This window comes from Lichenostomus cassidix, chromosome 8 (genome assembly GCF_008360975.1).
Source record: "Lichenostomus cassidix isolate B80296 chromosome 8, HeHo_3.0, whole genome shotgun sequence".
NCBI lineage: Eukaryota > Metazoa > Chordata > Aves > Passeriformes > Meliphagidae > Lichenostomus > Lichenostomus cassidix.
The window spans coordinates 18,915,697-18,939,096 of record NC_139489.1 but is presented as its reverse complement, the minus strand read 5'-3'; the positions used below and the strand labels follow the sequence as shown (position 1 = coordinate 18,939,096).

The window sequence follows — 23,400 nt, the reverse complement described above, 5'->3', positions numbered from 1 at the left end:
GATGTGACAAAACCTTACAATTTTTTTGAATTATTTTTAAAAGTAATTATTTTACTGTGAGGCAACAAGGCCTTGTTTGTGTTCATTATGATAGTTATTTCTAGCGGGCTGTTTCTAATTATTACTTTCCTACTTCAAAAAATGGTGCAGATTTAATGAACATTTTATTGTCTAATAAGGTGACAAGTAATGTCCATTCTATGCATTGATTTTTTTTTTTTAATGCACTCTGGACTCAAGGCATTATGGTAAGTTTATTTACAGCTTTCATCAGTTTATTTACAGTTGCACACTTTCAAGTTTCTCATGTACAATATACATGACTTTGGGGTTGTGCTTTGTGTGTCAATTAAATATTAGCTATACTATTGTTTTGCTATTGATATCCTCTGACATTTGCACTGATTCCTTACACAGGGCTCAACTGGTTTCCCAGGATTTCCAGGTGCCAATGGAGAGAAAGGTGCAAGGGTATGATAATTCATTCTTGCATAACAACACCTGATTAACTTTTAAAATTCAGTGCTGTGGAAAATCACTGAAACCTAAGGATACAAGTTACTATCTAAAGAACTGTAAAACCAAGCTTTTCCCATTTAAGATGGATCTCTAACTTCATGTAAAACATGACATACCGAGGCACTATTTGCCATTCTTTAAGGTATTAATCTAAATATACAAGAACTTGGATGCTTTCTTGCTGTACATACTGCCATAATTATATAATTTGAAAAAGAGGGGAAAAAAGTCACCTTTGCTGAAGGGTTTGGGTTTGTTTTTTTTTTTTTTGGACAGTTATAGCTGAGTGAGTTGGCAAGAACTATTTTCCTGTGTCCCATGAATTATCCTGCTACCATGCAATTTGCCCTCAAGGAAATTCAACTTGTGTTCCATAAATATTCTGACTTGCCATAAGGGGTTTTTTTATAGGCTTAGCTTTAAAAAGGCAAAATATACCAGGCAAGATGAACAACATGTACTATTACATATATTAAAAAAATTTAAAATTACATCTTTTGCTGCTTTGTTTGCTTGAAGTGGGTGAGGGGAAATCTGTTATGTTCTTCAAACTATAACAATTAAAAATAGATTAGAGAGAAAGTCACTGTGCTGTTATCTCTAAAGCTGAGTAGAACATAGCAGGATATGTTAGAAAAATGGTGAAATTAAGAGATGAGTCAGAATTCGTAGCTGATAGCAACATCAAGTCAGACAGGTAACATATATTATTATTCTTTAAAGCAGAAATTCATTATTTTAATATTAAATATATGAAATCCATATAATGCACTTGCATTACTTATGTATGGTTTAAATTTTTGTATTATTTTAGTTAAAAGAAAGATATGAGTGTACAGGCACAAGCAATAAAGCAATGCTCAGTTCATCTGTGTTGTGCAAAAATGAGACAGCTGCTAATAAAGACAGTGGATTGAAAAAAAGAAGCAAAATGATAGGATCAAACAGCAGGCTTAAAATTATGAAAATCTAATCAAATTGATCTGTTTTCAGGCCTTCATAAATCTTTCATTTCAGTTAGGGTATTAACCACATAATTAAATACCATGCTTGTATACTTATGCAGATCATCAATGAGACCCTAACTGCAGGTTTGGTAATGAGAATCAGATATTATTGTTAATCTTGCCTAAAGGGTTATTGTGTTTTATGGTGCCATGCATGCAAGTACTAGGAAAGACAGTCCCTGTCCTTGAGAAGATCACAGGCTCTGTAGCATTTCAAAAACAACACACAATTTTTATTCTGATAAGTTAAATAAAACCAACCAAAAAAAAAAAAAAAAGGAGAAAAAAGCCTGTCAAGGAAACAGGTGTGTGCATTTAATTGGTTTGCAATAAAAACAAGCTTTGTGCTAAAGGATCTCTGATGATATTTTTGGTGCTGGTTTGTTTACCTCAGAGATTAGAAAATACCAGCCATCAGGTTCCTTCCTCTACCTGAAGAATTCTCTCTTGAATTTTAAGATTCTTTGCATTGCAATGCACAGCAATTCCAGTACAGAGCCTAAAGATATGATTGGGAGATACATTAAGGCAAATAATTAAGGGCTAGTATTCTGGCAAGTTCTGTATCTCTGTCAAGTGTGCATAATTTTATGCATAATTACAGTCCTCATTTCTGTTGCAAATGAAGAGAGACTTGCCCTTTCTTTTCTCCATTAACCTGTGGAGCTGTCCACAGGAACCTGGGAACTTTGAGGCTGTTATTACATTGGTCATGATGCCAAGGCCTTTAGACTACTGCAGAGGGACTCTGCTTGTTGTGTGCCATCTTCAATACTCTTTTAATGTAGCTTGAAATATTCTAATGCCCCTGAGAGAATCTGACTCTCAGGCAAATTTAGTGCATATAGCCACAAGTCCCAGTGAACTCAAAAAGATAATCAATTTTATCAAGGATCATGATTCTGTAAATTGAAATGCAAAGTAGATAGTTAAAGATAAAATAACGTTTAAACTTAAGGGAGTTGCACTCTGCCTCCACTTCGGTAAAAATCTTTATCTGACAAATAGACTGTCTGCTAAGATGTTTTCTGTGAACTTTTCTTTACAGGGGTTGCATGGCAAACCAGGCCCCAGAGGACAGCGAGGACCAACAGTAAGATCTTTTGATTTGAAATCTATAAGCTTTCGTCTATAAATTGACTCCACTATACTTGAACAATTTTTTCTTATTAGATTATAGTATCCAATATTTATCATCAAGTGCATCTGTGCTAAATTGACAGGGTCCAAGAGGCTCAAGAGGTCCCAGAGGTCCCACTGGTAAACCAGGTCCAAAGGTAATTGTCAAGCATGCTGTGTAGACTGGCTACACTGTTTCTTTTAAATAAATGTAAATCCTTGAACACATTGTCTTTCCTTTCCAGGGCACTTCAGGCAATGATGGTCCTCCTGGTCCACCAGGTGAAAGGGTACGTGAAAGCTATCTTGGTACTTGTTGTTTTTCCCACCGTATAGGAGTGTGATTTTAAAGTGGGAGGGTTGTTTTATTTTCAGCTCTCCCTCTCATATCTTTGTGCTCCTTTCACCAGAGTAACCAGAACTAACAAAAGCTCAGTTCTGGTGATGAATTTTATGAATGGGGTAGCTGAAGATTGCTGAAAGCTTCTTCCATCTGCAGCTCAGCTTTGTACATACAGGACACAGAGAGTGCATACACACTTTGTGTTATATCCATGCACTTTGTATATATCCAAGAGAATTACAGGTGTACTCACCAGCTTCGGCTCTTCAGAATTCCCCACTTACTGCAGTTTACTGCCCATTTATTGGATATGCAAACTCTCAAGCCACCTCCAGAAGATTCTGTGTTGAAGCAGCTGAGGTTTTTTGTTCTGATCAGCCAAGAACTCCCTTCAACCTATTTTCTGCATGCTTCAGAAATCCTATTGTTCTCTCTAAAACAAAATTTTCTGCTTGCTATTATCTTACCAATCAATACACAAATCCAGTACACAGTCAGCTCATTGCACAGCAGAATACAGAAAAACAGTATTAATAAATCATAGTTGTAATGGCAGGACTTGCAAACCAAGTCAGTTAAAATGGATGAGCTTTCTGCTAAAGTATTTTTGCAAAGCTCAAGAAACTTTTCTTTTTTGTCATGTTTCATTAATCTGCTAATGTTTTTCATATAGGAGGCCTAAAGATCTTCTCCTGGTATCCACACCCAGGTCCCAGTGTTTTCTAGGAATCTTCCTCTTCAAGAGGGAGCTCGTTGTGCATTTTCCCCAGCTCCATAATGTCACTTTTTTTTGGCATAAACTAGGATGTGGGATGGAGAGAACTAGGCATAGTCCAAGAAAGGAAATGTAGGTTGCTTTACACTGAGGAGGATCAGAGGCAGAGTACCAGAAGGGGAGCAGCAGATCCTTGTGAAGGAGGAGCTGCTGACAGCTCGGAGAGCTTGCAAGGAAGAGAAGTTGTGGGGGTACTGAAACAATGAACAGATCAATCCAAGATGAGGGCATCCCTGGAGAGAAACTGATAAAGGCAAAGAGATGAAGAATTGCAGAGCTCCATGTCTCTCATCACTTGTGTAATATAAGTGTGAGGTATCTATTTGCTTCCCAATAGGGGTAAGTGTCAGCCAAAAAATAAAACTGTCATTTCCATTCGTCTGAGACTATTTCAGCTACCAAACATGAAAATAATAAATAATCTATCCTGTTAGCTACTGTTAAAATAAAATTAAATAACAGAAATGAAAATGTAATTTTGATAACATGCTGTTAGTATTCTAGTGCTTTTTCTCACATAATCCATCAATCCACTGACTTGAACCCTGCAAGTCATATTGTGAATGAAACAAAAAATGTAAAGCTTTTTCCTTAGAAAGCCTCAAGATGTGAGAACAGGGGAAATTTGTGAGAAAAGAGGTGCCCTTAAATGTAAAACTTGGAGTTGTGTTCCTATAGCCCAATTTCTGAGAGTGACCAATTTCATTCAGATATTTTGTACAGTAACTGAGTCAATTTCATTAGTTTTTCTCTATAAAGCTCCTCCCTTTTTCCCTATTTTTCATGATAGTAAAAATGCTGTATTTAATCCCAGGTAATTCTGGAAAGTTTATTCTTTTTGGAGTTTTCAACTGTTATACTGGTGTGAAATATTGTCAGAGTTTAAGAATTGCCAAAGATGAATGTTTGATTGAAAGTTTAAAAAGATGACCAGACTATTAACTAAATCTTCTGGTTTGTGCAACATAGAACAGTGCTTCTAACTCACAGTTTGTTCCTACTTTATTATGCACAGTTTTAGGGGTAAGATGCAAACATAGTTGAAATAAGTAGCTTTCCTCTTTTTTTACTGCCTTCCTACACAAGAACTATTGCTTTCAGGAAATCCCCCCAATGTCTGTGCATGTGCATTGTTGCTACCAATATTTATTGCAATGTAGCAGAGGTTTTGTGCTTAAATCCAGACATTATCTGCAGAGATCATGTATTTCATGAACTAAACAAACTTTTCAGTCCAGTGTCAAGGCAGCTTGAGTAAAACTTTACTTGTCTTGTTGCCTTTAATCCAGGGACCACAAGGGCCTCAGGGACCTGTTGGATTCCCCGGACCAAAGGGACCTCCAGTAAGTATCTCTATTATTAAGTATGTGCAACAACAGGAATGTTCATTTTCATACAGTGCCTCTGAAGGGAATATTTGAAAATTTATGTAGGGGATGGTTTATGTATAGATTACAAATAGCCTTGTTGAGCCTTAAGGGTATGAATTCACATATTCAAAGCAGCCATTGGTGCATCTCTTAAGGCATTCAGAATAACCCACCAAAATGCAACTCTGGTATGTCCTGCCAGTGACCAGGTGACACACCGAGTTAGGGCAAAATACTACTTTGCTGCTGTTTATTTTCTTTGAACAATTGATTCACTGAGGCAAAATGAAGAGGAAGGAGGCATTCATTAGAAGCAGAAATTTATAGAAGTAATAGCACATTTGAGCTGCCCCCGAACTAGTTTTGCTGCTCTTCTGGTGTGCCTCTGCTCATGGGAAGTACAAAAGCATCAAACCACTTGTGATTATTTTTCACCCATATGTTTGTTACTTTTATTTCCAATTCCAAAACCTGAAATTTCATCAAATACTCCTTTAATATTTAGATCTGTGTTAATTGAGTCATTAACCAAAGAAAAGTGCAAGAGAAATATAGGGACTTTCCATGATTTCTGAATTTACAGAAATCTATTTTGAGCATGTTTGCATTTGACAACAGTCATTCTCCAAGAAATTAAGACACATCAGGGAAGACACAAGCAAAAAATGTTGTTGAAGTCCTAGCTTGCTAATATAGGAGCAGGTAAGATTTACCAAAGGCTAGTCTAGAAATAAACAGAGAGCAGAGATTCTGACAGCTAATCGCACACTTTTTTTTGAAATAAATGGTTTGATTTATGTATTTTATAATTTCAGGGTCCACCTGGAAAAGATGGCTTGCCTGGGCACCCAGGACAGCGGGGTGAGACTGTAAGTAAATGTGCTCTGCTGTGTTAGTGTTGCCCTGAAGGTCATCATTATGTGATCAAAACTAAAGAAATAGAGACAACAGGGAAAAGGGAAAGAGGCTGGCACCAAGAGGTTATATAACTGTACTTTTCTTGTAGATTGGGCATGAGAAAGCGTTCTTTTGCTCCCACGATACAACTGTGAGGTTATTCTTTGCTATGTCCAGTTAGCAACATCACAATGAGATTAAATAGTCAATAGAAGTAAAACAGTTTAATACCCAGATTAAGATTTTTCAGACAATTACTATACAGTATTTTTCTCACTGAATGCCATGTACCATAAATAGTAACCTAAAAAAAAAAGCGTTATTAATGGTAAGCAGATAGAAAACTGAAAAGCCAAGACCTTTGCAAAGTAGGATCAGGAATGATTGAACCTATTAAAATAAAACCAAATTTTGAAGCTGTGTAACTGCTCTAAGAATCGCAATGAATAAATTCTGGCATCAAAGTGAAAAAAATAATAGGTAATTATTTTAATTGGATCGTCTTTGAAAAAAACTAAAGTGCCCAATAGTTTCTATAGTGCCAAAACCTTACTCATACTCCCCTATAGAATGAAAATTCTCACTTGGATTTTTCAGAGTTAGAGAAAGCCATAAATGAATTTAGAGAGAAATTTTCCCAGCATGTAGAATGTGGTTCAGGTTCCAGCTTTGCTGGAAATCTGTTAGTGACTGCTGAGTCACTACCACTGCTGGAAGGAGGAGCACAGAGCTGGGAGTAACACATCACTCTGAAAATCTCTATTTTCTTCTGCTAGTACTGTAGCATTGTGACATTGTAGTGCTTTTTAATGACCATGGCTTTTTTGTTTGTGAGAGAAACATTATTAACTACTTCTTTGTTCTTTTCCCCTGCAATGATGCAAAGACTGGTGTTGTATACCATAAGAATAAATTTTAATCGTTGTTTACAATGCAGGAAGCTCAAACTTGTTCTTTAGTCTGCTGTTAAAAAGTTACTATTTTCCCCTTAGTTTGAACATGAGCCAGTAACGTGCCAGTAATGTGCCAGTAGAGCAAAGAAAGCAGAGAGCATCCTGTGCTGCAGCAGGGTGATATTTTCCCTCTGTTGAGCCCTGGTGGGGCCAGGAGCATTGTGCCCAGTTCTGGGCTTCTCAGGGCAAGAGAGCTACTGGAGAGTGTGCAGGAAAGGGCCACTAAGGTGATTAGGGGACTGGAGTATCTCTGCTGTGAGCAAAGCCAGCTAGAGTAGTGCTGTTCAGCCTAGAGAAGGCTCAGGTCTTATCCAAGAACAGAAATACCTGAAAGGAGGCTGTGAAGACCATGGAGCCAGGCTCCTTTCAGTGGTGCCCAGTGACAAAAGGCAATGGGCATGAACTGAAGCACTGGAGGTTCCATCTGAACATCAAGAAATGTTTTTTCCCTGTGAGGGTGACCCAGCAGAGTACCCAGAGAGGCTGCAGAGTCTCCGTCTGAGGTGTTCAAAGGCCAACTGGATATATTTCTGAGCAACTAGCTCTCAGCAGCCCTGCTTCAGCAGCACAGTTGGACAAAACCACTCCTGAGATCCCTTCCAACCTCAACCATTCTGATTATTCTTGCTTTCACTCATGAATAGAAACAAAATATTTTAAATGCAATGAAACTATGGGCTCTGCTAATGTGTGAAATTTGAACCAAGTCCCTCAGGACTCAGTCAGTGCTATGGTTCTCTAATTTTGTATCTGTTTGGGTTTAGTAGGGTTCAACTGATAAAAAAACTTGAGTAACTTAGGAGTAAATGCAGCTTTTCGTTAGCATTGTTTTCTGCCCTGTGTATTTGTAAACTTGTGCCAAAAATATTTTTAAAATATTTTTTCCCCCATGGGTTCTCATATATGTGTTTTTGTAGAAAACCAGACAGTTTTAAATCAATCAGCAGGGTTATTGACTTTCTTTTCCTGATGAACATATCCACTTCAGGTTTTTAAAAAAATGTATAAATCAGAAAACTTTCATTGCACTCACTGGTAGATCAGAGTATTAAGAATTCTGTTTCTTATTTAGACACATGTCTTAGTAAAGTTCATTGGTGCATATGGGCATTTCAGCAATTAGGGAATTAGGATAAGAGACATAGTCAAGCTCAACAAATTAGAGAGCCAGATTCCCAGGTTGCATTCTGCAGCTTGTTTGTGGAATAATAATCATGTGTTGACAGCAACTGAGGCAACCATTAGTGGGGAAGAGGCTGCAACTTCTTCCCCCAGTAATAAATATACACTTTGAAGAGCTGACATTGTTTGTTGAAATTCCAGACATAGGAGCAGTAATAGGATAAATTTGGAATATAAATGTAGGAATAACTATATACTGAAAACCAATATTATGGCATTTCATCCTTAGAAGTGATTATAAATTTTAGTGATGTCAATCTCAGTTTGGCAGGAGGCATCAACAGCAAAGATTGCTGGATTGTCTGCTGTTATGGAAGAATTTAGTGTTTCATGATTGTGAAAAGATAAAATAGAAATATAGTAGCTGTGTCATCTATTAGAATTAATTGAGTACCTTCTTTCTGCTACAATAAATCCAGTTTGATTAAATTGTCTTTAACAGAAATTAACAAAAAAAATAGAAGCTACTTTGGCATTTCAAAACACTCACGTGAGACATAAGTGTAATTTTTTTATTTTTAAGTATTTTAGATGAAGCCATGGAAGGTTCAGGTCTTCTTGAGTAGTTGTTGCTGAAATCTCCTTTGCTTATGACATCTTTAAAAAATCTGGATCTGTAGGAATAAATAAGCTTGTGACAGAAGACAGCAAGCAGGATAGTTACCCCATCACTAGCATTAAGAAACGAAGTATCAATACATTCTGCAAAACTGGGAGAAGTGGGTCCTCTCAAGGTACTTTCAGTAAGTGTGTGATGTTCAACACTCTGTCTTTCCTTAGAACAGGCTTACAGAAAAAGCTTTTATTGTGTAAGATAAGGGATACAGGAATGATTCCATCTGTAGCACTTCTGATTTTCTGTCATTAGAACAAAGGGGTACATTTTTCTTTCTCTTCTTTTTTTCTTTTTTTCTTTTTTTTTGTTTTTTTCTTCTTTTTTTCTTTTTTTCATCTGGATCATTTCATAAGTCTGAGAGAGTGGGGCTAAACTGAACCATGGTAACATCTGGCTAGCAGCCAGAATAGAATCAGATTGAGGAAAGTAGAAAAGCTTAAACTGGAACGGATTAAATAGGGCATCAGTCAGACTGTGCCCAGAGAGAAGCTGAGTGGGGCCTAATATTTGAAAAAATGTGGGCCAGGTGATGCCTTTGCTTTTACACAGGTGAGCAGAGTAGGAGGCAGACACAGACTGTTAGGTGGGCAATATTGTGTATTTAGGACCCTAATGTGACACAGCAGAAATGCACTGTCCAACAATCTTCCAGTATTTGAAAGAAATAATTTAGCATAATTCAAAGATGCATTAAACAGTGCTGTTATAAACTGGCGTTCTCATTCAGTTTATTGACTGATTTTGGCCCAAAGTCTGGGGCCACTTATTAGAAAATAAAATTTTTTTAAAATTTGCCCATGTCCAAAAAAACTGTCGCAAAAATATTTCCTTTCTATTCTGTTTTTGACATCACATTAATTTCTCATTAGCTTCCTTCTTTTTGTGGCACTCATGTTGCCTTTTTTACCATTTCTATATAACCTTCGTCTTGCCTGGATCTTTATTTCTTTTCATTATCTTTTTGTCTCACCTCCACTTTATCTTTAATGCCCTTCTAACTTAATCCACCATCTGTGTGTTTCTTTAAAAAGCATTTTTATGTTGGGCTTTATGATTCATAATACACATATGTAAAAGTGTATTTTCAACTGTCTTTTAGCTGCATCACTTATGCATTCAAACTCATCTAATCAAGTTCTCCTAGAGAGATCTGTAAAACTGATGGCAATTTTTACTGCTGTACCACCTCAGAGAGATTGCAGCTGAGAGATGGAAGAGAGATTAATCAGCATTTCATTTCTAACCATACACAGGCAAAAAGGACTTCTCTTTTTTATTTCTTGAAGACAAGGAATGTGTGACATTCCCTGTGACAAGGAATGTGTGACATCCTGGTGACAGAAAGAGAATTTCTCTTTCTCCCCTTCAACACAGATGTGAATTTTGCTCTTGTATAACTCATCTGGGGTAATGTAATATTCTATAATTATTTCACAGGGTTTTCAAGGAAAAACTGGTCCTCCTGGTCCTGGTGGTGTTGTTGGCCCTCAGGTACATAATTTAATTTCATAGTTAACTTCATAAGACCAATGTTTAATGGTGATATAAAGGATAAGGCAGTTGGTTTTGTTGTATTTAAAGGACCATGTCAATGGTTATATTAACTTTTGTAACAAAAGTTGTATGACAGTATTAGAAAGCTATACTTAGTAATCATCAGTGATTCCACAAAAAAAAAAAATTTGGGTTTCCTTTTCACTTCCTTTTTTTGTTTTGGTATGGGTTTTTTGTTGGGTTGTTGTTTTTGTTGATGTTTTGGGGTTTTTTTATGAAAGTTGGTTATTCACAGAAGTCAAGACAGATTTCTCTACCATTAAATCTTTTAGACAGAACAATGCAATGTGAATTTCTTGATAGAAAACAATTTTCAGTAACTTTTAGACTGTGGAGAGATAAACTATCAAAATTTCGTTTGACCTAACCCTACTAATTTGCAACCTAATCAAGCATTTGGAGCTTTTTAGCTATTTCCCTCAGTGGAATTTTCTGCCAGTGAATCTGAAGAGAGATATTTCAATGCTCTTACCTTACAATTCCTATTATTCAGAAAAAACAACAGTACAGAAGTGTTTTGAGACAAGAATAGTACATGGATTTCTCTCCCGTGTCCTTTTTGTAACCTTCCCCCATATGCACTGTGTTTTAAAGCTTCAGTGCTTAAGGAACAAGGTCAGGATTTCACTCTTTGGAAGCTGTACAGACGTGTCTGCAGGCAAAATGCAATGCAAGATTTATTTTATAGGACAAAGATATTTTGTAAGTCAGCTTTGCCTGGAGGGAAGGTGAGGAATGTATGCTAACCAATGGTAATACTGTTTGGTAATGTAACAGCTGGATATTCAGAATCTGCTCTTCATTTCTTCCCACACCCCGCAAGACATGAAATAACTTCAGGTAACTGAGGTTTTACTCTTGTGCTTAGGGTCCTACTGGTGAGACTGGACCAATTGGTGAAAGAGGTCATCCAGGTCCTCCTGGACCCCCAGGTGAACAAGGCCTCCCAGGTGCTGCAGGAAAAGAAGGTGCTAAGGTATGATGTGCCTCTGGGGAACAAATTGGAAGGGACAGATAAATTGATGACAATGTGACATTTCAAATCATCATGCAGACATGCAGAATAAAATCAGAACATACAGCATAAAATCATGATTGACACCTTTCACCCAGAAGGACTTGGAAGACTGGAAGATTCCAAATTTAGAGCTGTGTCTGCTTCCACTGAAAAAATGAGAATTCTCTTGAGCCAATAATTAATATTTTTGTAATAAAAGCTTAAAAACTAAAAAAAAAAAAATTATTGCACATACTATGCATTCTATATAGAAATACTTAGTAAAAACGTGTTCACTCCAAGGTGGACAATTGCACATTGGCATTTAAAGTCAGATGTGTAGTAGACTGAAAGAGAATTTCACTGACTAGATGTAACTCCATGCTTACTTTTTGGCCACCATAGGGGAACAAGAAAAATATTACTTATCTAATTACTATGTAATTTTAGTCATTTTTTATTATAAATGGGTATCAAAAATGTTTATTGACTGTATATTTAAACATATTTTTACATCTTGTTGTGTTTTTCATTATTTGTATTCCATAACTACTACTGTATTTTGTCAAAATTCATTATAAATTTAACCATAGACTAGTGTACTGATAAAAGCATTAGTGGGTGAATAGCTGGGGGCACAATCTTTGTTTTCATTTCTATAACTAGGATCTGGTAGTTCATTTTCATCACTCATTGTACAACTAATTTTCAAATATATTTTTTAATCAAAATGTAATATGTTTCCCAGGGTGATCCAGGTCCTCAAGGCATTCCTGGGAAAGATGGACCAGCAGGTCTTCGTGGTTTCCCTGGAGAGAGAGGCCTTCCAGGTGCTCAGGTATGATATAAGTGCTAGAGCAATTGGCATGATATTTCTAAATGCAAGAAAGAAAATATTAACTCCTTTATTTCACAAAGTCTTCTCTTGTGTTTAAAATAAATGCAATAAGAGAACAGACATCAAGCATCCAAGATTATTAAATATCTTTGGCTATATGAGAAAAAAGAAATTTATTCATGTTTGTTTATTTGGATCTTTACATTTTTCCTAATATATGTGTTGCAAAAATTACTCTTGAACTTTCCGGTTTAATAGCAAGCTTTTTTCTCTTTCCATTTTTTAGGGTCCAGCTGGTCTGAAAGGAGGGGAAGGCCCACAGGGTCCACCTGGCCCAATGGTAACTAAACATAATAATTTTATAGAAATACAAACAATATTACCTAATAACCTTTTTTCTTCTTTAGATGCCATGGTGTTTCCATTAACACAGTCTGTAAAACAGCAGACAGATCAGACTTCTACTCAGTATCCATACTAATAAACATCAAAGGAATGTGAAGGTTGAGAATATCAGAAGCCTTCTGCCACCAGATTTAGTTATGACATTTACTTGCTGCTTAATACTTTCACTTACACAAATTGGTTTTGAGATGAGAAACATTTTCCATAGTGGAGAAGTCTATGGATAGTGACTGGTAGACAGACTCATGCTGTTGTGGTGGGTTTGCCTTGGCTGGGTGCCAGGTATCCACCAAGCTGCTCTGTCACTGCCCCTCAGCTGGACAGGAGAAGACAAAAGACACTGAAAGGCTTGTGAGTCCAGATGCAGACAAGGAGATCAGCTATCCGTTACCATCATGGGCAAAACAGACTGGGAAAATTAGTTTAATTTATTTTCAGTCAAATCAGAGTAGGATAGATAACAAAAACTAAGTCTTAAAACACCTTCCCCCCACCCCTCCCTTCTTCCCAGGCTGAACTTAACTCCTGATTTTTGCTTTATCTTGCCCCCAAGCAGTGCAGGGGGTTGGGAAATGGGGGTTGCCCTCAGTTCATCACACATTGTCTCTGCCAGTCATTCCTCCTCATGGGGAGGACTCCTCACACTCTTGCCCTGCTCCAGTGTGGGGACAGTCCCTCGGATGTCAGACAGTACTCCATGAACTTCTCCAACATGAGTCCTTCCCACAGGCTGCAGTCCTTCATGAAATGCTCCAGCATGGGTCCCCTAGGGGGTCACAAGTCCTGCCAGCAAACCTGCTCCAGTGTGGGCTCCTCTTTCCACAGGGCCACAGGTCCTGCCAGAAGCTTGTGCCAGTGTAGGCTCTCCTCGGAGTAATAGCTTCCTTTGGGCATCCACCTGCTCCAGCATGGGCTCCTCCATGGGCTGCAGGTGGATCTCTGCTCCCCCTCTATTTTTCCCCATGTCTTAAATACATTATCCAAGAGGTTCTACCACTGTCAGTGATGGCCTCACCGCATGGCCATGGCCAGTAGTGGGTTCATCTTGGGGCTGGCTGCTGTGGCCTCCATTGGACATAGGAGAAGCTGCCATCTGCTCACAGAAGTCAGCCCTGTAGTCCCCTGCTACCAAAACCTTGCCATGCAAACCTAATACTGCTGTGTGCCCTTTGTACAGCTCTGTAAAATCATGTCATGCAGTAATTTTCCTTCTCGACATTTTCAGCTCAATAGGAGAGCATGCTTCAAGTTAGCTATTCTCTGTTGTCATGTTTTATGCAAAGAAGTTCTACAAGGGTGCACTGGTATTCAAAACATGGTACAGTTATTCCCAAATGTGAATTGTGTAGATTTTGACAGTGATCTTGTCAACTTCTTTCTTCCTTTCAGTGCAATTGAAGTAAAAAAAGAAAAAATCAATCATCACAGCTATTCTTGTTCAGAAAAAAAAGTAATGGAGGAGCTGAATTTCTATGTACTTCAACAATGCAGCTCTCTTATGTCCTTGTAATTCATATTCAGATTAGAATCCATTAAACAAGGATGAAAAGACACACATAGTATTAGTAGTACAAGTAATACTTTGGAATTGAATTCTTAAAAATAGTTATTGAATTCTTAATGCCTTTAAGTGCGTGTTCTTTAAAACAAGAACTTGAATTTACAGTTCTTAAGGCTGTGCAGTATATATATGTATATATATTCCCAAAAGGCACCAAAACAAGGTAGCTGGGAATGGAATGGAATGGAATGGAATCTAGTAGGGAGAGTCAAAAGGGATATCATCTTACCCATCTGAAGAACCTGAAATGTTAAAATAAAAGGTGAATCAAAATCAAGAAAGCATAGACCAGAATAGTCTCTTCCATCTAAAGGTCATGCCTTGATTTCTTGTTGAAGGAGCCCCTAAGGCTGGACTGAACTCTGAAGCAGATAGCTCAGGTGCAGTGAAGCAGAGCCCTTCTGAGCATGCACAGAGCAGCCAGCAAGGCAAACCTGATGGCTGACACAGCCCACTTTGCCAGACAGCATTGTCCACACAGGAGTTGTGCCACTCCTAGCATGGTTCCTCAGAAAGATAACATCACATAAGATGTGAGGCAAAGGTACACACCTTATTTAGTGATAGTTGTCTATATTCTGAAATACATATGTTTGAATTTAAATGGAGATGATCCATGTCTTTCTAATTCTTACAGGGTGTGTATAAGTTAGTGTTTTATTTGAAAACATCAGAGCATTTTTGAGGAGGCTGTCTCAGTTACCATCCTTTGGTTCAAAATCATGGAGCTCTCTCAGAGCTCATGAATAGTATTCCTTTCATGTGAAACTAAATTGATAGAGAAAATCCAGGAAACCTATTAATACTCCCCAGCTAATGGAAGTTCAGTGCCAGACTGAAATCATCGTTAATTACAATCCAGAAACACACAGAGTATGGGTGTCAGGAGCACACTACCAGGGACATCAGTTTATAAATCCTTTCCTGTTGGGGAACTCTTCCTGCAAAGGTAAACAGTCATACAAAGAAACACTTAGAAGACTGAGAATTTTTTGCATATAGTTTTTCCAGTCTTTAATAAATAGATGTAGTGGTACCAGGAGTTGAAGGAGAGTTTGAAGGGCAAAATTTTTCATTTTTTAAAATCTATTTTGAGTTCACTGTAGTGCAAGCAGGCCACTTGAGGTACAAACAGGACCAAGTTTCCCTTAAAGTATTCCAAGAGCCATCAGTGGAATTTTTATCTGTTTCATCTTTAATTACTAACTTGTTATCTTGAAACACTTTTCAGTGAAAAAAGGTGTATAGGTGCCCTTAATACTAGGTTTCCATGCACCTTCAAGCACCACAATTAATCCACAATTGTTTGCTTTTTTTCACAGAAGCTCACAGCAGACCGTGATCATTAAATAATCCTAAAATATTTTCCCATCTATTTTTAGCCAACAGCAGCTACACACAGCAGTGTAATTGTAGTGGAGTCTTCATTTGCCATTTGTAATAGGAAGAGAATTCATGCCACTGGATGACTTTCCTCCAATTCCCTGCCAATGCCAATTGCTTCTAACTAGCATATATAGTCAATTATAAGCTTTACTTGGCTGGTGCATACATCTGCAAGCATACCAAACAAATGACTGCTCCAAATGCTGTGCATGCCAATTACTCTGTTTAGAGGGATTTGGACAAAAAAAGGGATGCATGAATGCATGTCAGAGCAGGGGGGGTTCTGCTGGACTGAGGGGGATATTTTCATTATTTGGTTGGGGTTTTTTTTTCTGTGGGGAGGGGGTTGTGGGGTTTTTATATCGTGGGGTTTTTGTTAAGCAATTCTCTTTTATCTGCTATCTTTGTTGCTTCTGTTTGTTTTCTTCCCTTCTCCTGCTAGAGTGTGGAATGCTGAATGCTGATGAGAGAAAGCTCTTTGGAATGTCAAGCAGTCATTTTTCATTTGCTCATTTAGGTATAGGATGCTCAAATTAGACTCGGAATAAGCCAGCTGTAGGCTACACACTAATCAGTACTGAGCTATCTAGAGCTATCTTCATCTATCTGATAACACTTTACAGTCATGGGGATCTTCACCTGTTGAGCATTTTGTTAACCATCAGTAAAAAGTATTGCTACTACCATGTAAACAATAGCTATAATTACACGTCCTCATAGAAAGTGAGATTAAACTAGGGTTGCTAATGCATTTATAGTCTGTATAATGACAATACAGGACAAAACATGACACTTCCATTCTGTAGAAAATGTTATAAAAACAAAAAAAAAATTAATAAAAAGATTCCAAGATGTGAGTACTGCAAGAGCACAGGTTTCATAATGTAAGGAGATTGTTTCATAGCGGGGCAGAGTGACCAGAAAAGATGACAACCATAGAAAGAGAGAACAGACTTAAGAAGCTGCTTAAAATACTCTTCTGAGTTGTGACTATAATTTAACATGTTCTGCTTTGCTCAGAGGCCATTCTCTCAGAGAAAGGAGTGGTTCCATGAAAACAGAAAGTGTAGTCCCTGTTCATAGCTCATGTGAAATGCAAAGATAAATGTGAAAAGTTGGCTGATTAAAAAGAGCTACTAGAAATTATGGCCTCTGTTAGTGTCTGCTGTCTGATACAGGAAAGATCTATGTGTTATTTGCATTTTTTCCTCTCTGTTCTTGCATCCTCCTGATGAGATGACCTAAAATTGTTTAGCTTATGAGAGTTGACAAGATCAGAGACCATGGTAGTATGGCTGCAGGGTAATGACTTTTCTTGTTGAGTTCACTGAAGCCTTAGGAACTAAAATAACAGAAATAGGACAGAAACTTAGGCAGCCACCCAGACTTAAAAAACCCCAACACCTGGAAGGATAAAGTCGCGTATGAGTTCCATACAAATGCTTTGTTGGAACACTCATGCAAATTTAGATCTTACTGAAAGGACTTGCTAAAATATTTTTAGGAAACCATTCAGCACTCTTTTCTGCCTCAGTTATCTGGAGGGAAAAGCACTTTATTATGGAATTAGTACCAGTTATGCTAATGAGGTCATTCCAGGAAAAGTATGTCATGAGTAAAAGCAAAAAAATAGGGTCCTCTTAGGTGAAAGCATCTTAAAATTTCAAAGTCTAAGAGAGAGCAAATTTGGTCTTGCTTAAACATGAAAAAAATGCTACTTAGAGTCTCAGGCTACATCACCTATTACTTTTCGATTCCGTGATGTGTCGTCCCACTTCTAATATATCAATTGAAAAAGTGAAATTAACCAATCATAACTTTGAAATGTTGCAAACAATATCGAAGGTGTAAATCTGAAAAGTTTGGGAAATATTATTGTACAGCAAACAAATCTTTAACAGTACTGTATTGATGCAAAAATTGTAAATTATTTAAAAGACAGAAAACAAAGATGCAGTTTTAGTGATTTTTGGTACATAGTGCCTGTCCTTTCAGCTTTAATTTGTAATATTAGATTTTTAACTTTATCTGTCCTTATCTAAAGATGCCTGTGCATAAAAACCTCCTCTGTAGAACACACTAGATTAGTTCTTATACTTGAATGGAGTTTTACCAAGGTGAATTGAAATGCAGAAATGTGATCATCACAGCAAAGAACAGTCCAAAACTAATTTTGGTTGTGGTGTTGCTTAGTTCTGTATTTTGATATTGGGAATATTCTTTCATCAAAGCAGTATGTTATTGTATTTTGAAAACATAGAAGGAAATAAGTTCTTGAAAACAGACTTGTTTTAAGCACACTCTCATTATGATGAAAAAAATACAGTGTATGAATTTTGAGTTAGTCCTTTCAGCCTCTTTTCTTCACTTGCACATGTGATGGACGCACAGCCTTCAACCAGCTGAACTCGCCCTGATGAACAGTTTCCCTGTGGACTTGCCTCATGAAAACCCCCAGCAGTTATCAGGGCTGTCTCCCAACTCCCTTATCCTCATATCTTTTCCAGGGCTCACCAGGGGAGCGTGGAGCAGCAGGCACTGCTGGCCCCATAGGTCTGCCAGGCCGCCCTGGCCCTCAGGGGCCTCCTGGCCCTGCAGGAGAGAAGGGAGCTCCGGTGAGTAACCACAGTGCCATCAAACAATCCTGCACTGACTCATTCCAGAATGTTACTCGTTCCCACTCTAGCATTTGCCTGTTCAATACATATTCTCAGAATACCCAACCTAATCATTTAAGATTTAAAAAAAATATGTAGTAAAACATTTATTATTGTGCTCTCTAAGACCAGGAGGGGTTAAACCTGGTATTATCACAGCAGGGAGTGAATATAAATTAGTCTTTCATTAAAACTGTGTACCCAGCCACTCTGTATTAGAGTGGAAGTGTATTTGACATCAGCTTCCATTATTACTTCATATAATTCTCTTATATATTCTTTTCCCGTGATAGTTTTCTTTCTGTTATGGGGTTTTCAGTTTTGTTGGGGCTTTTTTTGGAGGGTGGTGGATTTCTTTTAATTTAGTATTGGTAATGTGACTCCCTCTCCTGAAGTTTTCATTACTTGCCTGTCATAATGTGGATTGTTTCTTCAAAACCAGGGTGAAAAAGGTCCCCAAGGTCCAGCTGGACGTGATGGAATTCAGGGTCCTGTAGGACTACCTGGTCCTGCTGGTCCTAGTGGTTCTCCTGGAGAAGACGGTGACAAGGTGAATCATTATAATTAGCAGTAGTGCATCTGTGAGAAGGTCTGTTAGTACAGTTCTCTGTAGCTTTCCTCATAATAAATAGGGTGATGAAGCTACAAATCTTATCCCTGCCTCCCCCACATTCCTGCTGCCTACTGCAAAAAAAAACCCTTAAAAACCTCTGCTACAACCAAATGTCTGAGAGACAGATGCCATGGAACATTGGGATTTGTGTTAAAGAACCAGTAAAATAACATTTATCCTGGCAAAGAAACAAGGATGAAAGTGTGGCAAAACAAATTGGGGCATATAATGCCAAAATTGATTTTTGCCTATTTTAGGAACTTGGCGTGCTGAATGAGGAAGATGAAATGTCTTCAGTAATATACAGGGATTCAGAACCACTGTTGATAGGTTGAGGGTGTCAAAATAATTATGCGCACAGCAGAGATATTCAGTTGACTTCTGGCAGAATTTAGAATACAGCACCTTTCAGGATCATCTGGTGGATTTGCTTGATCCAGCACTTCTCTGTTAGTTAGCACAGGGTAAAGGTAAAGATTTCAACATTGATTTTTTGTGATTTATGAGTGTTATTTGTCCCACACTGAGTATTTTCTGTGATTTAATTTAATTGTCTTTTATTATTGTATAAAGAAAACATTATTTTCTAACATGACTTCTTGGTGATTTGAATAATTTTGAAGTTTTGAAATACTGTACACTCCAATGAGAAGCAATTGTTCAGTCATAAACAGTTAGATGAGTCTGTAAATCAGGGTACTTTCATTATAAGTTCACATCAAAGGTGACATGAGGAACACAATTTCCTTTATTTAGAACTCAGTTGCACTGTACTTCAAAGCCAGGTCTTGTTGCCCTTTTCAATTCAGCACTCAATATCTGGATTAATATGACATATTATTGATCACTGAAGAATTGCTCCCTTTAGGCTTTCACACTTGAAGCAGCAGCATAAAACATAGAATAATCATATCAAAGGGAACATTTACAGATACTGTGATATTGACTTCAGCTAAGTGTGGAGACCATTTTAAACAAGTTTAACTTTTAACTTTCAATTACAGGGTGAAATCGGTGAACCAGGTCAGAAAGGTAGTAAAGGTGACAAAGGAGAAAACGTGAGTAGCAAAATCCTCTGTCCATTACATCTGTTCTTAATAAATAAAAAGTGTTCATGCATGAAGTATGCAGGTAGCCTTGTTACATAAACGAGCAGAAACAAAGACACACTCCTAAAATTTTCCTTCAAAAGCATGTTCATTTAATGCAACACTAGAGGTTTGTACTTATAGAGCCAGGCATGTATTTAGTATTGCTCATATTCCTAGAGCTTACAGAATCATTACAAAATATAAACTACATTCTTAAGCGCCCTTCCTATATCACTGAAATTCATCCATTCTGCATTTGGACTGGGAGAGATGAAGAATTTGCATATATTCTCTTACTGTGTTGAAGTTAACTTCACTGACTGCATTATGTGAATATATCCAGTTTTGGCTTCATAACCATGATGATGGAAACTGTGGATACTCAGTAGAGGAATCTAGGAAGACAGTTTTAAACTTTTTTAAGGATATCTAAGACTTGGGGAGGACAATGAACTGATGGCAACATTTCAAATCAGTAAAGACCTCAGATGAAATGGCTTATACAAGTTTTCATATTTATCACTAGGCCTATTAGTGAACCTAGAACTAACCCAGCTTCCACTGTTTTAATTTGACATTTTTCAGTCTTCAAAAATTAATTCTAAAGCTCAAGCCCTTCCTCTTTTTATTTAGGCCAGAAATTTAAAAGAAAGCTTTTTCCACTGTGAAATTTGAAGCCAGAAAGATTAAAACTAGCTTTTTTTATTTCCATTTGATTATGGTTTCTTTCCTAAAAATTAAAAAGGGTATGTTTTCACTTCTGTTCAATCTCATGATTGTACAGAAGTGGTACTTTAATTGAATACTTTTCCTTAAGAAAAAATTGAGAAGTAATGGTAGAAAGATCCCTTTTACTTCAACACTATTCACAGTTATCAAAGCTCAGAACTCAACACACGGGTATTTAAGGCTAAGTATCTTGAAAACACTGTGTGATTTTTGATGTTAACAAGTTACAGAACAGTATACTGCTTTTAAATATTACACCAAATTTATGGCTTACATATTATCAGATGATGTTTTATGGGAGGATATATACAAACCCAAGCAAATCACAGATTATAGAATCACGGAACGGCTTGGGTTGGAAATGAACTTCAGGATCAGCTAGTTCCAACCTCTGATTCAGTTCTACTTCAGGCTGTGCATGTGATCAGAGGCACATCCTGTTTTCCCCTTTGATATGCCTCTTCATTAGAGATGCTTTGCATCAGAGAAATTCAGGAAAAAAACACATGCTGCATTTTACTGCTTCAGATAATCTAGCATAGCTAGTTCTGATGAGCATTAGACTGTGACCACAGTTCCCATAGTGAATACTAATGCATTTGGGCATGTTCCAGCAGACCTGCTTTACAAATAAAGTGTCTACAGCATTATCATTCAAGAATGCATCCTGGACTCTCAGTCTCAAAGTTTAATGCATTTGAGAATATCACACATTTCCCTTGAAATACAGGATTCACTGTTCAGCCTGCTTAGTTGAAGTGAATGTAACTCCACTTCAAGTCACATGGTTTGAATCTATTTGCCCTCAGTTGCAGTCATTCAACCTTGACAATTTCAGACTGTGCTTATTTTAAATCTGCATTCCTTTCAACATGCTGACAGTTGTATATTGGGGCTGGGAGAAAAGGTTTGTTGGTCACCTCTGAAAGGTTCTCCAACACCCAGTTCTGAAGTCACAGGACTTAAAGAGTAGATATTTACAATCTAACCACCCACAAAAGGCCTTGGTGGGCATTTAGAGCCTTATCACAGCAAGGATCCTGATCAAAGAACTGATTCATCTTTCCTGTTTAAGAAGAGCTGGAAACATCTTCAATTCCCCATTGAAACTAACAAAGATTTATTTGTGTGGGTTTGAAAATACTGTGCCTAACTATGTTGGCGTATTCTAGCTAAGACAGCACAATTTTTTTGTTGATGTGCTGTCCTCTCTTGAACTTTGAAACCTCAACAGTTATCACAGCTGCCATTATTAACCGAAGATTCTTTCCTGATTCTGATCAGTCTTTCTCCATTTGTCCTCCAGAGCAATGGGAAAAAATAATCTGGCCATGTATCCAAATAACTCATTAATCAATTGCAAAGTACGTTCCAACAGTGCTTTACATCAAAATGGGTTCTTAAATGAGTTTAAAAATGTGTAGGCCTCATTCCACAGGCAATGAAATGAAGGAGCACATTGAAGCATCTTGCAGGGTGTAGAAAAATCCATGCATGCTAAATCCCTTTCTCTTGGTAACATGTCCCAGTCAGCTGGAGCATTCCTCAGAGTCTTTTCATTTAGATATGCCACCATAGAGGCTAGAAAGCTTTAATTCATGTATTACCATCAGGTATGTGACAAAAATAAAGTTGTAAAAAAGAAGAAATACACAGCTTGATGCTTCAAATGCCCTAGAAAATAAAATGTTCTGAAATATACATAAAATCCAGAGAAAGAAATAGACTACAAGACATAAAAAGTCCCTTTATTTAATTCCCACTATAAAGGGTACAATTATCTAATTTTAGCCATAGCAAAGTCTGTAAATCCCAGCATTATTCTCCTCTAAATTAGAATTTGAAGCCTAAGCAGGCAACTTGGCATCTGAAATAGACTAGAATTAGCCAAGGCCAGGTGTTAAGTTTTTTGTTTTCTTAGCTTCACTCTTTATCAGTCCAGTTCCTCTACTGTTGCAAAAACAAGATTCAAACTACCACATCATTTAAACGCCATCATAAAGTAGTGTCTTGCCTTCCCATACTCTGATAGCTTCATTCCATCACATCTGCATGACTGACTTCTAAATTATGTGCAATATAACTTAGTTATCATTCTGCAGGGAGAATGAAAAAAAGTTCCTTGCAGAGACTGGGTTTTTGCCATTCTGTTGAAAAGAGACAATATCAAAGAGACTGTGACTCCCAGAGCTCAGCAAGAACTTGCACTTTTTCATCTCTCCTGGTGGTCAAAATAAGCTTTGTGCTATTGCAAAAATAATTAGTAATTTCATAGAAACTACTCCAAATAACAAGAGTTCCAACCAAAGATAGATTTTTAGATGCTGCTTTAAATGTTGAGGGATTTTTTGCATAAATCTCATTTAAAGTTTTGATATTTTAAATATTTTTTTAAAATTTTCATTTTGATTCACATTCACTTGTAAATCTATTCTGAAGCATTACAAATGAGCTTCTAACAAATGCCAGTGTTGTCTATTATAGATGTGCAAATCTGAGTTTTTGAGAAATAAACTATTAGTCATTGTTTGTCCTGAATGGAAAGGACTTATGAATAATGCTATATCCTCTGTGGAGAAATGTGGAAATGCTTGCTTGATTGTGATCGTGCAAGTAGGGTTTTCCCTTCTGTCTGTATTTGCTTTTATTCTCATTGCAGATGTCACAATCACTAACTTGTCCTGTTGGATGTGTGTTTGTTGCAGGGTCCTCCAGGTCCACCAGGTCTCCAGGGTCCTGTTGGTGCCCCGGGTATTGCTGTAAGTAGCTCTTTCAGAGCCATCCCAAC

The 23,400-nt window shown here is 37.4% G+C and overlaps 1 protein-coding gene across 6 annotated transcripts in view; it reads left to right on the top strand.

Annotated features, from left to right (window-relative positions):
• COL11A1 (collagen type XI alpha 1 chain) overlaps positions 1-23,400 on the top strand; it is a 157,735-nt gene that overhangs the window by 106,982 nt on the left and 27,353 nt on the right. For all 6 annotated transcript variants that reach the window (XM_085068224.1, XM_085068223.1, XM_085068221.1 and 3 more), the window contains 14 exons: positions 418-471; positions 2,575-2,619; positions 2,750-2,803; positions 2,891-2,935; positions 5,053-5,106; positions 5,949-6,002; positions 10,219-10,272; positions 11,204-11,311; positions 12,081-12,170; positions 12,457-12,510; positions 18,030-18,137; positions 18,622-18,729; positions 19,797-19,850; positions 23,318-23,371. In XM_085068224.1, the coding sequence (XP_084924350.1) occupies positions 418-471; positions 2,575-2,619; positions 2,750-2,803; positions 2,891-2,935; positions 5,053-5,106; positions 5,949-6,002; positions 10,219-10,272; positions 11,204-11,311; positions 12,081-12,170; positions 12,457-12,510; positions 18,030-18,137; positions 18,622-18,729; positions 19,797-19,850; positions 23,318-23,371 (936 nt within the window). The remainder of the gene's footprint in view (positions 1-417; positions 472-2,574; positions 2,620-2,749; positions 2,804-2,890; positions 2,936-5,052; positions 5,107-5,948; positions 6,003-10,218; positions 10,273-11,203; positions 11,312-12,080; positions 12,171-12,456; positions 12,511-18,029; positions 18,138-18,621; positions 18,730-19,796; positions 19,851-23,317; positions 23,372-23,400) is intronic.